The 14,595-nt window shown below is 44.6% G+C and overlaps 1 protein-coding gene across 2 annotated transcripts in view; it reads left to right on the top strand.

Moving 5' to 3' along the window:
* Positions 1-14,595, top strand: part of ASIC2 (acid sensing ion channel subunit 2) — a gene marked incomplete at both ends in the record, with an annotated part of 1,055,157 nt that overhangs the window by 1,034,048 nt on the left and 6,514 nt on the right. For both annotated transcript variants that reach the window (XM_081270517.1, XM_081270516.1), the window contains 4 exons: positions 8,659-8,809; positions 11,096-11,152; positions 12,622-12,775; positions 14,126-14,217. In XM_081270517.1, the coding sequence (XP_081126643.1) occupies positions 8,659-8,809; positions 11,096-11,152; positions 12,622-12,775; positions 14,126-14,217 (454 nt within the window). The remainder of the gene's footprint in view (positions 1-8,658; positions 8,810-11,095; positions 11,153-12,621; positions 12,776-14,125; positions 14,218-14,595) is intronic.

Here is a 14,595-nt window from a genome sequence, read left to right as displayed (position 1 = left end):
ATTCCTGAAGCAGGTGGCCAAGTGGCTGACATTAAAAAAAAAAAAAATATCCAGGTGGGTATGGAATGCACTAGGTAGGTGTCTCTCCTTGCTTTCCTCCTCCTCTCTCTCTCCTCCTGTGCCTTCCTACCTTTCCAGAAGCAGAAATAACATATTTCTAAGCACTGTCACTGTCCTCTCAGCACCTACACATGGTGGCATCCAAGTCCAAACCTCAGCCAAGGTCATGGCCTAGGAGACCGGCTGGACTCCCTCTCCACCGCTGAGAATCCAGAGCGCACTTGGGGCAGCTGCGCCAGCTGCAGCGCCACCTGCTGGTGAGCCTCGGGATCTGGGGTCTCAGGGAGATAGGGGAGGCCAGGGGTTGAGGAACAACCAGGGGATGACCAGAGGCAGGTCAGAAGCGAACATCAGCTTCTCTCTATAAAATGAACACAGCCATGGAGAGAATCCCCCAGAAAGACCCTGAAGCAATGAAAGGGTATCCAAAGTTCTGAGTTACTTGTTCAGTTCACTAATTCAAGCCATTATCAAAGCCACCAGTTTCGTGACACCGTGGAGAAAGCAGGGGGAATGAGTTGTCAAGTAAATGCAAGGCTCCAGGCTCAAGCATCCTCTTCCCCTGGACTAGCTCGTCCACCCTGCTTTCCTACACATCCAGGGCTCCCATATTCTTAATTCCAGCCCAGATCGCTCTCCTGACATCTTGACTTGCCGGTGATATCTTGACTGATGTCTGAATTGGACAGGAGTCTTTATCATGAGAAACAACTCGAAATAACCAAAGCCAAAAAGAGCAGAGATTTTCTGGTCTGTAGAGCCCAACTGTAAAGACAGCAGAGGAGGAGGTTGGCTACTTGTTGGATGAATGAATAAACAGACGGAAAAACATGAATGAGTTTGCTATGAGAAGGAGATGAGATCTTGCTGAGTACCTGTGAGCTTCTGGAGGGCACTTCACCTATCTTATTTTTAAATCAGATGAAGAGACTGAAAACAAGGGCTGGGGGTTGGGAACTGTATAAATTAACAAAAGTCCCAAGGCTGGCTCAGGAAAGGGTAGAGTTCATATACGGGTCATTCCACTATCTCTGATTCTCAAACTATAACCATAAGTTTAAGTCTATGATCAGACACAGGGGCTTAGGAGACCTTAGATGCCATCTCACGCAATCACCCACATAGTGCTCGAGTCTCTCTTTCCATCCTAGCCAAGGACTTGCATAGCTTCTGCTCAGACAGCCCTGGTAACGGGGAGCTGGCTTCCAAGTGTATAATAATAACTTTATTATTGAATGATTCTCGCAGGTGAGAAAGTTCTTCCTCGGGTTGAGCCAGAAGGCAACCTCAAGATCAAATAAAGGAAAGCTGTAATGCGCCTAGCTCAGTGTCTGGACCATCAGCAAATGTCACCCTCTCCACTTCCCTTATGATAGCCATTCTCCTGTCTACCTTTCCCTTGGGATGCCAGAGAACAAATCTAATTCTTCTTCCCTGAGACAATCCTTCAGATATTTGAAGATGGTGCTTCAGGGTCCCCGTGAGGCTTCTCTTGCCCAGGATAAACAAACACTCCAGCCCACTTTCAGACACTCGTTGGTAAGCAAGAGTCGGTGCTGTGCACGCTGTCATTCTCCAGCTGCTGCTGCTGCCGGAGGCTTCAGAGCCACAGCAAAGTAGGAAGGGAATGGGAATCATGGCCACGGCCAAGGAGGAACAGGGAAGCCACTGAGCAAGCTTTAGCCTGTCCCTGGAGCTTCCCCCACCAACTTTCACTGTCCATTTTTTTAATATTTATTTTTTAGTTGTAGTTGGACACAATACCTTTATTTATTTTTATGTGGTGCTGAGGATGGAACCCAGGGCCTCGCCCGTGCTAGGCAAGTGCTCTACCGCTGAGCCACCACCCCAGCCCCTTTGACGTCCATTTTAAGGACTTTTTTTTTAGCAGAAGGAAAGGAAATCAGCCCCCCTCCTGAAGACAATTTACATCATTTGGGATTCCCAACTCGACCCCGTGGCCTGATTTGTCCTTTCCAGATGCAGTTTGTTTCCTGTGGGATCCAGTCTTGAGCAATGTGGGGACCTAATCCATTCTAAATCATACAATGTCAACCCTCTACCCTAAAGTCTTCCCTATTTATGGAAACGAAGGTCCCTCTGACACCGTGATTTATCCAAGTTCAACCAAGAAATCTGGGAAAGCATGGCACACTCATAGATCCCAAGGCAGCAAGAGAGTAATGGGCAGTTGGATAAAAACAAAAGGGGCGGGGGGCTGGGATTGTGGCTCAGCGGTAAAGCACTCACCTAGCATGCTTGGGGCCCTGGGTTCCATCCTTAGCACCGCATAAAAACAAATGAATGAAATAAAGGTATTGGGTCCAACTACAACTTTAAAAAACACACACACACAATAAAACAAAAGGGAAGAGTTCTGAAAAGTCCTCCTTGGAATTTTTCTCTTTCCTTCCCACTGATTTCTTTGCCCTGTGGGGGCAACGCAGCAGGACAGCGTGACAAGCGTGACTTTGGATTCAGAAGTTCCTAGGTTCGGTTCGCAGGCAGGCTCTGCCACTCACTAGGTGTGTGACCTGGCACAGGTGACTTAACTTTTCTGAAATTCCATTTTCCCATCAATAAAATAAACATAGGAACACCTACCTCAAGAGAGTCCTGTAAATATTAAATAAGTCTAGAGAGTTTGGGTTCTGAGTCACGGTAGAGCAGCTATTATCAGACTCACCTTCCTGGAAATAGCAATCGTAAACTCTAGATGAAATATTTAAAACTACTTTTGGGCTGCACTAAAGAGCGACTAAAAGCAGTCACAAATTGAAGAGTATAAAGTCCTTTAACGGAGGGACCCGCACTTGGGGAAACGCACTTTTATTTACCTGACCTCTGTCCTGGGGGCATTTCAAAATTCTACAGGAACATCGGGGATAAAATTGAACCAGAAATCAGTGGGTATAAAGTTGAAGAAACAGAAAGCAAAGTTCAGGGTTGCCAGGAGGGCTAAAAATTGAAAGAGGGAATCCTGGGAAAGAGGAACCCACAGAAAGGGAACCTTCCCCAGAATTTTATATAAAGGTCCCTAAAATCCTAGGCCAATCTTGAACTGCATATGAATGGAGAGAGACTCCAAGTAGCTTAGTTGAATGAGCTCAGTCATCTCCCAGCAGCTGCCACTGCAGAGGTGTAATTCATGTCTCACCATTAGTGAGACTTGATAAATGACTTTCCCATTGAAAGCCCAGAAGTGTCATTCTTTAGGAGCAAAGATCTCACCCCAAGACCAAGGGCTTATTGCTCAGGTCTAAGGGCAAAACTGTAAAACATGCCCACCCTTCAACAAAGCCTTAAACAATGCCTCCACAAAATCAAAGTAATTCACCATAAATTTAAATACCCACAGAGCAAAACTCAATACCACCCAGAGGAAGGTAAGCTATTCAGATTTATTTACAATGTCTAGTATATGACCAAAAACTACTAGACATGCCAGGCAAGACGGAAAACATGAAAAGAAAAATAAGCAATCAGTAAAAAAGAGATCTACATGTAACCCCAGTGTTGGAATTAGAAGACAGCAACTTTATGGTAATTATGATAAACATGTTAAATAAGTGCAGAAAATATGTAAACAGTAGATTTTTAGGCAAGATATGGAATCTTTAAAAAAAAAAGGAACATGGAAGTTCTAGAACTGAGAAATACAATGCCTAAAATTTATAAATTGCTGAATGGAATCAACAGAAGATTGGATACAAAACAATAAATGAACATGGCACTTGAAGACAAGTTAATAGAAATTTTTCAAATGGAACACACAATAAAAGGAAGAGAGCCCCAATGATTTGTAGAGTAACCACGTCCATAAAATTGATATCCCAGAGAGGAGAGACAGAACAGGATAGAAAAATAATTGAAGAAATGTTGGTTAATATTTTTCCAAATTGTTCAAAAAGCATTATTCCACTGATTTTTGATGCTCAGCAAAATCCCAAATAGGAAAAAATACAAAGAAAACCACACCAAGGAATGGCATAGCTGAGATTCTGGAAATCAATATTAGTAAATCTTTAAAGCATTCAGAAAGAGAGAGAAAAAAACAAAACAAAATAATTCATACAGGGAAATCATGACTGATTCTTATCAGAAACAATGGTCAGAAGATAGGGATATAACATCCTTGAAATATTGAAAGAAAATAATTATCAATCTATCATTCTATCTATAGCTAAAATGTTTCCAAAAAAACCCTAAAATATCCCATAGATAAATGAAAAATGAGAAATGTTGCCATAAGTAAACCCACTCTATAAGAAAGGTTAGAGAATTTCTTAAGCCTAAAGATGAATGATATCAAGTGGAAAATTCAGATCCATAAAATAAGTGAGGAAGAATGAAATATATATATGTGAGTTAATGTAAAATATAAGCTTTCTTAGTTTTTTTAATTCAATGGACTATTCAAGGCAAAAATATTAATTACCATTGAACTAAAGTGTTAATAACTGATGTAGAAGTAAAATACATAACAGCAATCGCACAAAGAACAGAAAAACATAAATGCAACTATGTATAAAGTCGTGTGATATTAATTCAAGGTAGATTTTGAGAAATTAAGAATGACTATTATAAATCCTAGAGCAACAATTAAAAATAATAGCAATACAAAGAGTACAAATAGAAAGCCAATAGAAGAGGTAGAATCAGGGGCTGGGGATGTGGCTCAAGCGGTAGCGCGCTTGCCTGGCATGCGTGCGGCCCGGGTTCGATCCTCAGCACCACATACAAAGATGTTGTGTCCGCCGAGAACTAAAAAATAAATGTTAATAAATTCTCTCTCTGTCTCTCTCTCTCTCTCTCTCTCTCTCTCTCTCTCTAAAAAAAAAAAGAAGAAGAAGAGGTAGAATGAACTACTAAAACAATATTCAGTTAACCCAAAGGAAGTCAGGAAAGAAAGAAGATATTAAAATGGCCACAGAGAGCAAGATAGTCATTTCAATCCCAGTGAATCAAGAATTACATTAAGTGCAAATAGATCAAACCCTCCAATTGAAAGACAGAGATTGTCAGTAAGATAAAATAGCAACACTCAAATATGCTGTTCACAAGATATATGCCTTAAATATATAAAGATTCTGTCAGGTTAAAAGTTTAAAAAAAGGACACAAAATAAAGAATGGGAAAAGATGAATAGTAAGCATAGGAAAGCTACTGTGCAAAGTAAACTTTAATACTCTTACAGTGCATGAGATAAAGAGGATTATTTCACAATGATAACAAGATCAATTCTTCAGAAAGATGTAGCCCTCCTAAATATGTATGCACCTAATAATAAGTTCCAAAAATACACAAAGCAAAAATTGACAGAACAAAAAGAAGAAATGAACAAGTTCATAGCCATGGTTACAGATTTCAACATTCCTTTCTCATTAATTGATGAAAAAATAGATAAAAACAATTCAGAAAAGATAAAGAAGAGTTAGGCAACACTATCAAATAACATAATCTGATTGCCTTTTCAAAATACTAAACCAAGAATTACAAAATGTATATTTTCAGGTGAACATGGAACATTCACCAAGTTAGAATATATGCTAGACCATAGAACAAAACTCAATAAATTTCAAAGGAATAAAACCATGGGTAATATGTTTTCTGAGCAAAGTATAATTAAATTAAAAATCAATAGCAAGGAAAATGAAAGAGAACACAAATTACCACCATTGAGCATGAGAGGGCATCACTACCACTTCAATGGACATTTTTAAATGATAAATGCATATTACAGACAAGTTTATGCCAATAAATTTTAAAATGGAGATAAAATGAACAAATTCCTTGGGGGAAAAAAACTGCAAGTTACCAAAACTAGCGCATGAAGAAATAGAAAATTTGAATGTCTCTGTATCTATTAAAGGAATTAAACTCATCATTTAAAATCTTCACATGCACATACACAATCACCAGGTCCAGATGGCTTCACTGGTAAATTCAACCAAGCATTTAAGTTAGAAATGAAACCAAGTCTACACAAACTCCAAAAAAAAAAAAAAAAAAAAAAAAACAGAAAAAGGAAACACTTCATAACTTTTTGTTTTTAATGAGGCCAGTGTAATCCCAATAACCAAACTTGATGGGGAATATAACAAGTAAATTAAATACAATATCCCTCTTGAACATAGAGACAAAAATCTTCCCCCAAAATATCAATGAATCAAATAGAGCAATATAGAGACGATAATAAATCATGACTAAGTGGGGTTTACCCTAGCAATACAAGGGGGGGCTCAACATGTGGAGATCAATCAATCTCATTCACCATAGCAACAGAACAAAGGAGAAAAATTATGTGATCCTCTCCATATAAGCAAGAAAACATATCAGCAAAAATAAGAGTATTCATTGATGATTTTTTTTAAAGAGAGAGTGAGAGAGGGAGAGAGAGAATTTTTTAATATTTATTTTTTAGTTCTCGGTGGACACAACATCTTTGTTTGTATGTGGTGCTGAGGATCGAACCCGGGCCGCACGCATGCCAGGCGAGCGCGCTACCGCTTGAGCCACATCCCCAGCCCACAAGCAGGTGATTTTTTTAAAATTCTCAATAAAGTAGGACAAGAATTCTTCAGTCCAACAAGGGTCTAAGAAAAATATATGCCTAACATTTTGGAAAGGATATCTTCTTTCTCCAGTATTTTTTTTTTCCAGTATTATACTGGAATTTCTAGCCACTGCAGTGGGGCAAGAATGAAGACTAAAAATGATCAAGTAAAAGTCAAACGTAAAGAAGAATGAACCACTGATAAGGAAAGCAAGAGCATGGATGAATTTTAAAACATTATGCTAAGAGAAAGGAGCTCCACACAAAGGAATCACACGCTATTATTCTATTTTTATAGAATTCAAGGACTGGCAGAGTTAGTTTATGACAGAAAGGAGACCAGTGGTTGCCTAAGGGTTAGTAAGGAGCACTTGACTGCAAATAGGGAATTTGGGGGGATACTGGAAGAGTTCTATCTTGATTAGGGTGATTATTTTTTTAAAAAAAAATTGATTACATTGCACATAAAACTTGATGCATTTTATTATATATAAATTATATCTTAATGAAGTTGATGTTAAAAGTAGGCAAATTCAATAGCATTAAAGAAAAGGTAAGCCTCAGATTATAGGAGATATAGAGAAAATATTCATGATACATATATATGACAAAAGACTTGAATCCAGACTATGTGCAGAACTCTCACAACTCCATAGTAAAATGTAAACAAGATTTTTTTTTTTTTTGTAATGAGAAAGAGACTCGGACAAATACTTCACACAAGAGAATGTATGAATGGCTAATGATCACATCAAGTTGTTCCCCAAATCATCAAGGACCATAGAAACAGCAGTGTGATCCAGTTACATCTCCAAGAAGAATGAAGATCCGAAAGATGACCATGTCAATATTTGAATTTTTGACGTGGATGTGGATAAACTAGAACCCCCTACCCTCCAGTGGGAAGATAAAATAGCTGGGCGGTTTCTTATACAATTACAGCTACATCTGGCTTATGAACTGGCTAGTCCACTCCAGGCACTGACTCAAGAGAAACTACAATACCTGTCCACAAAATGACTTCTAAATACACGTTCAGCTCTTTTCAGTAATTACCCAAAACTGGAAACAACCCAAACACCCACTGTTGGGTGAACAAATAAACAAATTGTAGTGCATTCAGACATGAAACACCACTCAGAAAAAAACAAAAGGGAATGAATTCCTGATGGAAGGGTGGGTAAAAATCTCAAAAACACGTTGCATGGATGAAGCCAGACAGATACATAATGAAACTTGTAATTACGTGGTGAGACCAGGCAAGCCAAGCTGTGCTAAAGGAATCCATAAAAGTGCCTGGGTAGAAGGGGAACTGCCTGGAAAGGGACAGGAAGGGGCTTTCTAGGGTGACCGATGCCTTGAGTCTTGGTTGGTATGCTGTTTACATAATGATACATTTGTCAGAACTTGAACTGGACACTTAAAATTTGTATATTGTATCATATTTTTTATTCTTTGACCTTAAGAAATAGGTGTGGAAAACTTACCTGGGGCCTTAACACATAGTAAGTGCTCAACAAGCGTTAATTCTCTCATGCTCCTCCCTCCTCATCCCCATCAGGCAAGCACCGTAGATGCTAGAAGAAAATGTCTGGTCATTGGACCTCTGAGAATGGGACTGTCATTCTCCCCAGAGGGGTGTCATCATCCACAGCATGATCAGGATCAGAAATAACAATGGTTATGCCTAAAATTGCTATATTCTGATTCCTCCCCTAGGTTTGCCTCTCCAGATCCAGGCACCAGGTTCCCATGTCTCCAGCCAAGGGGTGGAATTTATCTGGGTTAGTCTAAAAGGTGAGAGATAATGTGTGGAGGTGAGAAGACCCAGCTTTGGGTAAGAGGCCTCCTGACATTTATGGAAGGTTGTAAAAGGTGAGGTCGGAAAACTCCTATTGGTGCCAGATACGGAGGGTCCATGAGGCCAGTGGCTGTAGGTTGTCATGCTCAGTAGCCACCTGTTGATTGAATGAGTGTCCGTCGGGGCTGAACCAGCATCCTCCTCCAGGGATAACCACTGCCCCCTCCTTCCTCTCTTGCAGCTTACATACCTGCCCCCGCCATGGGGTGAGTGCCGATCCTCGGAGATGGGGCTCGACTTCTTTCCTGTTTACAGTATCACCGCCTGTCGGATTGACTGTGAGACCCGCTACATCGTGGAGAACTGCAACTGCCGCATGGTCCACATGCCAGGTTGGTGCCGGGGACCCCCTGGGACCTGCTTCGCATTTCTCACCTTGATGGGAAAAACTTCACTGTTCTGCAAGAACTCCGAGGGATGTTGTTCTGTCATTTGGTTCCTAAATATTTACACTGCAGCTGGAAACACTCAGTCCAGCGACCATGGCAGCATCCTAGTTAGTGTCCAGGAGTGCCCAGATGTTTGGAAAACATTTAGCCCAGTGTTCAATATGTCTGCCAATTGTTTGCTGCTCTTACCTCTGAGAGTTCAGTGCCCAGACCTCTGGATGTTTGCCATTCTTGCAACCTGGTGTGGTACATGCGTCAACATCCAGATGTCTATTGCTTTCCTCCAGATGTTTCCCTTCTTGCATCCAAATGTCTAGCACCCTTTCAAGTGAGGCAAAAGTCTATTAGCCAACAAACAAATGTGCATGTACTGACACTTCTGTTGTCAGACTAATAATGCATATAGCCATCTCTTTAGAGGTAGCTGGTATGTCAGGCAGAAGCGTGGATTGAAAGCTATTTGGGCAGGAGTTTAATGTTGCAGCATGAAAGAATGAGTGGGGCTGGAGGCAGGAGGCCTTGGCTTCTCTTTCAGCCTCCTCTACTCACTGTGTGACATGGTATAAATCACTAACCCTTTCTGTTCTCACTTTTGCTATCTTCAAAATACAATTATTAGCTGTTAGGAAGACAAAATTAGGCCACGAGATTAAAAAAAATGCTTTGCAAAGTAAAAGTCAGGGGTTGTATTGGCACATGACAAGGAGAAATTAAAATTCATGTTGAATGAAGACCTACTATGCGCCAGGAACATTGCCATTACATTTTGTGGTTGCTGTTTCATGATTATGTCAGACTTTCAGTTATTTAACAAATGCTTATTGAACACTGACTTCCTCACCAATTATTTTGTTATAACCCACCCTGGAGTGAACATCCTCATACTTAGGTTCTCAATTACTTCATTAGTAATCAATTAGTAAAGATGTTAGGGATTGATCTAAAATTAGAATTATTGATCTTTCAAATTGTCTCTGTCTGAAAGGCCATCGTTAGGATGGAGAGATGACCTAACCTCAGGGATTAAGGAAATCAACCCCCCTTCCCCAGCTAGGGACAGAGGTGCCTATGAAGGAAGGGCCAGAGAGATGCGGTTTTATTCACTCTGGAGATGAAGGAAGGTGGGTGGCCAGTGAGCTTGGGGCAGCCTTCAGAAACTGGAAAGGCAAGGATCTGAATTCTCCCCGACAGCCTCCAGGGAAGAACCCCTCCCTCCCAACACCTTGACTTTAGTCCTTGAGACCCGTGTCTGACTTCTGACCTCAAAAACTGTAAGACAATAAATTGTGTTACTTACTCACATGAAAATCACCTCTGAGACTCCTGGAAGACAGAGTAGAAAAGGAAACATGCCATCTAAAATGTTATTATTGGAAAGCAGGAAGAATATCAAGCCTTGAGCTCTGAAAAAGGGGAGTTGGGCTAATTGATAAGGAAATGATAATACGATGGACTTTAGCATCTCATAAAAAGGAAAAAAGATCCCAGACTTCTACAAAAAGAGCCCGGAGAGGGCAATCCAAATCTGATGACTGGGACTTGCCTGAGGCTCAGACTGAGCCAGCAGCTCGAGGGGTTTTACCTATGAAACCTGAGCCAAAGGCGAATGGGTAAAGCAGCCGTCCTGACACCCTTACTATTACTACTGTAAAGTAATGTCTCCGTTACTGGTGTGGAATTCAGGGCAGAGCAGTGAGCATCCCAAAGCAACCTTGGCCACCTGCAACAGTGTGATGTGCTGAGAAGAGTCCCAGCCTGGGATGAGACTGAGCCCAGTCCAAAGCCCACCTGAATGGCACCCGGCTATGGGTCCCGGGAAGGCAGGAAGCTTAGCCCTCCACTCTCTCCTGGGTGAAATGGATTCCTGTGTCTTACTATGAAGCCTACCTGCTGAGGCTGAAGGAGATCATGCACACCCAGACGTAGAAGGGACTTAACCTCCTCCCCACCCTCAGTCCTCCAGGCATGTCCACCCATCCCCAAGGGAGCAGGTAGGACCTACAGAGCAACCTGAGAGAAGTGGGTCCGCAGGCCCTATGGTCTCCTGCTCAGGAGGTGAGCACCCTGGCCAGGCTCACAGAGCAGATCAGCCTTCCAGCTCTGGTCAGTGCTCCCTTCTGACAATCCGTTGGCCTGCTGGGTCCCAGGAGGCGCTCAGTGTGCAGAGCCCAGGGAGGCGGGCATGCCCGGTTCTGCCTAACTCTCCCTCTGGGTGTTTCTTCTTTGCAGGGGATGCCCCTTTCTGTACCCCTGAACAGCACAAGGAGTGTGCAGAGCCTGCCCTAGGTCAGTACTGGGGGTCAGAGGTACTGGCGTGGGGGTGACACTGAGATCTTGGCGATCATCTGGGTGTGGGGGTAGAAAAAGGAACCGGGAGGGGATGGGAGGAAATGGGGCTGGGCGGGATGGGTTCACTGCAGGGGCAGGATAGAGAGAGAAGGAAGGAGGAAAAGATAGGAGACAATTGGTACAAGAAGATGAGGGTCACGGAGAACGGAGAGAAAGGAGGTTCAGATGTAGAGATGGAGACGAAGTGAGTTTCATGAGGCACTGAGGATGCTCAGGAATGCAGGGAGAGGGCAGAGATGGAGAGATGATGGACAAGGAGCTCCCGGGTAGCTTGGTGATACCTCTCCTCATGCTTTGGTGGTGTTCACACAGAGGCTGAGGTTAGTCCAGAGCCCACCAGTCTTTCCCTCCCATACGCTGTTGAGCCCTGGGTGGCAGGAGAAGGCAGCGCGTGAGGCTAGGTTTACATTCCGTGTGTGCAAATGGAAGGCTCAGAGCCCTCCCTGTCCTCCTCCTCCTCCAGCAGCCTGCTGGGCATTTGCTGTTAGAATAACTCTGCTGGACCCCCAGCCAGAGCACCGGGAGGGAGGAGGAACCCACAAAGGCGCTGCAGCCCCCAAACGAGCCCCACTCTCCATGCTGCCTTTCTACCATCCTGGAAAATGGATTCTAATCAAGACAAACAGGGAGCAGTGTAGACAATGTGTGCTCAAGTGCATTCAGCAGCTGTCCCTGAGGGAGCTAAGTGGGGACAGAGCTGGACATGCACTCACATCCCGATGGTTCCAGAAGAACTAGGGATGGGAGGAGAAGGAGTGACTTCTAATGTGTTCAAAGATTCAGTCTTTGGAATAAAGACTGGACAAGACCCAAAGGTGTGTCTTACTCTGAAGCCTACCTGCTCAGGCTGAAGGAGATCATGCACACCCAGACGTAGAAGGGAAGAGAGGGAGAGAAGGGTCCCAGCTGCAGGGAGATTGTCTCCAGGGAAAGGAATTGAGGACATTTGTACCACCTGTACCCCAGCAGGTGGAGGAGTTGGGCGTTGGCTCTGAGGGAGCCCTAGCAGGAACAGCAAACGGACTGGGTCCCCAGTTGCAGTGGTCCCCATGAAGACTTTGATGGTGGCCCACTTTGTGAATGAGAACACAGAGGCTAAGAGCAGGAAAAAAGAGCCCCCAAAAGTCCAGGACTCCTCTGAAGCTTATTCTCCAAAAGTGACAATATTTGAGCAATCTTTAAAGATTGACATGAAGCAAGGGGAGAGAAAAAAAGACCCCGACTATAATAAAAGCCCAGCTCCTCTCTCTTCATAACCCCCCAGCCCTGTTTCTTAGGACCAGAACCCGCCCCCCCCCCCCGCCTTCCAACTCACCTCCCAGCTGCTCAGATCCCTCTAGGCTGGGCCAGAAGCCCCAGTCCCCACACCTGATTATGACCCCATGCTCCTTCTCCCCCACCCCCAGGTCTGCTGGCGGAAAAGGACAGCAATTACTGTCTCTGCAGGACCCCCTGCAACCTCACCCGATACAACAAAGAGCTCTCCATGGTCAAGATCCCCAGCAAGACGTCAGCCAAGTATCTTGAGAAGAAATTTAACAAATCAGAAAAATACATCTCGTAAGTACAATGGGCATGATGGGGAGGTGGAAGGAGGGCTGGGTCAGGAGGAAACCTGGGAGGAGGGCAAAGGTCATCAGTTCAGTTTAGCAAGCATTAATTGAGCACCTGCTGCATTCCAAGCTCTGGGTTTAGCATTCAGAATAAAGACAAAGATGAGTTAAGGATTGGCCCCCACTCCTAGGGAGGGAGGCTATAAGGTGCAAGGGGTAGACTTATCCCAAGAGACCCCCGGAAGCTGCTAAACGGTTAGGAGGTGAGTGACAGGCTCAAGTTTGTACTGTAGACCCCTGCTTTCCAATGGAGCATCCTGCGGTGACGGAAGCCTTCCATACCTGGGGCACCCAGTGAGGCAGCCACTAACCCCATATGGCTGATGAGCACTGGAAAGGCAGCCTGTGCGAGGAAGGAACTGAACTCTCATTTTATTTCATTGCAATCAACTTCGCTGTTTTAGAAAGACCCTTCAGGTGGCAGTATAGGAGCCGGGTGGAAAGCCAGATGGGGAGAAGGGAGCCTGTTACCAGGCAGTTGCCATAAACCAGGCAAGACATGGGGAGGCCGACTCCTGTGCAGAGAGAGGAGGATTGGCTCCTCTCATCCCCAGCCACTCCTTCCTGTCAGGACCGTGGCCAGAACCCACCCCAGGAGAGCTTCTGCTCAACAGGTGGAGAACAGGGGGCACCGAGAGCCTGGTGAGCAGTGCTAAAGGAAATGGGAGTCGGAGGTGGCAGGCCCCGCTGCCTAGCAGACATTCCGCAGGCGGTAGTGACTTTCACTGCCAAGATGGGCCTCGTGAACACACCTGCCTGCAGGAGAGGTGTAAGAGAGCTTCCGCCAGGAAACCCCAGCCAGGCATGGGCTTGCTTGCTCCCTAGAAGATCCTCTGACTTTGGCAGCTGCTCAGCAAAGCCAGGGCAGGGCCGCCTCCTAGGAGAAGCTTGCTCTCAGTCCCAAGGGACTTGGGGGGTTCTCAAAAGTGGACAGGACCACCCAGGAGGTCAGCTGGGCAGCTATCTCAGCCAACACCAGCCTGATCAGGAGGTTGCTGGACTCATTTTCATACTAAGGACCTGGGTAGGCTCGTGGGGGCTCCGAGTCTTGGAAGCCAGGCAGGAGACCTGGAAACATACCAAGTGGCAGGTAGAGAGACAAGGGCCAGCGAGGGCAGCTGGTAGAGGCCTGTGGCCCCAGGCAGGAGTCAGGGCTCCTGGTTTCCAGCTCCACTCTTCCTCTGAGTCGGCTCCCTGGGCCTCCATTCTTCCATCTGTCCTTGGGAAAGCTGAATCAGGCAATCCTGTGAACGCCGATGGCTCTAACCGCGTGTGGTACTGAATATTCCCTCTGCAGAGAGAACATCCTCGTTCTGGATATCTTTTTTGAAGCTCTCAATTATGAGACAATTGAACAGAAGAAAGCGTATGAAGTCGCAGCCTTACTTGGTAAGTCAGAGTGTCTGTTGCACCAATCTCCACATCTCCAGGGGGTGGGCAGGTGGAGGGGGCAGGCAGACACATAGGTATATAAGCCTTCTGAGGGAGCGAATAATCACTCTCTCTTTCTTTACACTGCCCCTGGCCCAGAAGAGAAGAGCTCCCGTGTGGTGGAGATCTTAGGCCCAGCTCAGTTCTCAGCCTGGACCACGTTTCCCCCTCTGTGCAATGAGGAGGTTGAGCTCACGGGTCTCTCAGGAGCTTTCCAGCCCTGCTTACTTGGGTTCCACAGTCTTCTGCCCCTGGTTTGGAGTCAGTGTCCTGGGGTATGGAAGGAGCAAAGAGCTGTAGGAAGAAGAAAGGAGGAGATGCTCTATGGTGGGTGGT

This window comes from Spermophilus citellus (genome assembly GCF_964194105.1).
Source record: "Spermophilus citellus genome assembly, chromosome: 17".
Classification (NCBI taxonomy): domain Eukaryota; kingdom Metazoa; phylum Chordata; class Mammalia; order Rodentia; family Sciuridae; genus Spermophilus; species Spermophilus citellus.
Note: the sequence above shows the minus strand (reverse complement) of the source record. Positions and strands in the feature narration are given on the sequence as shown.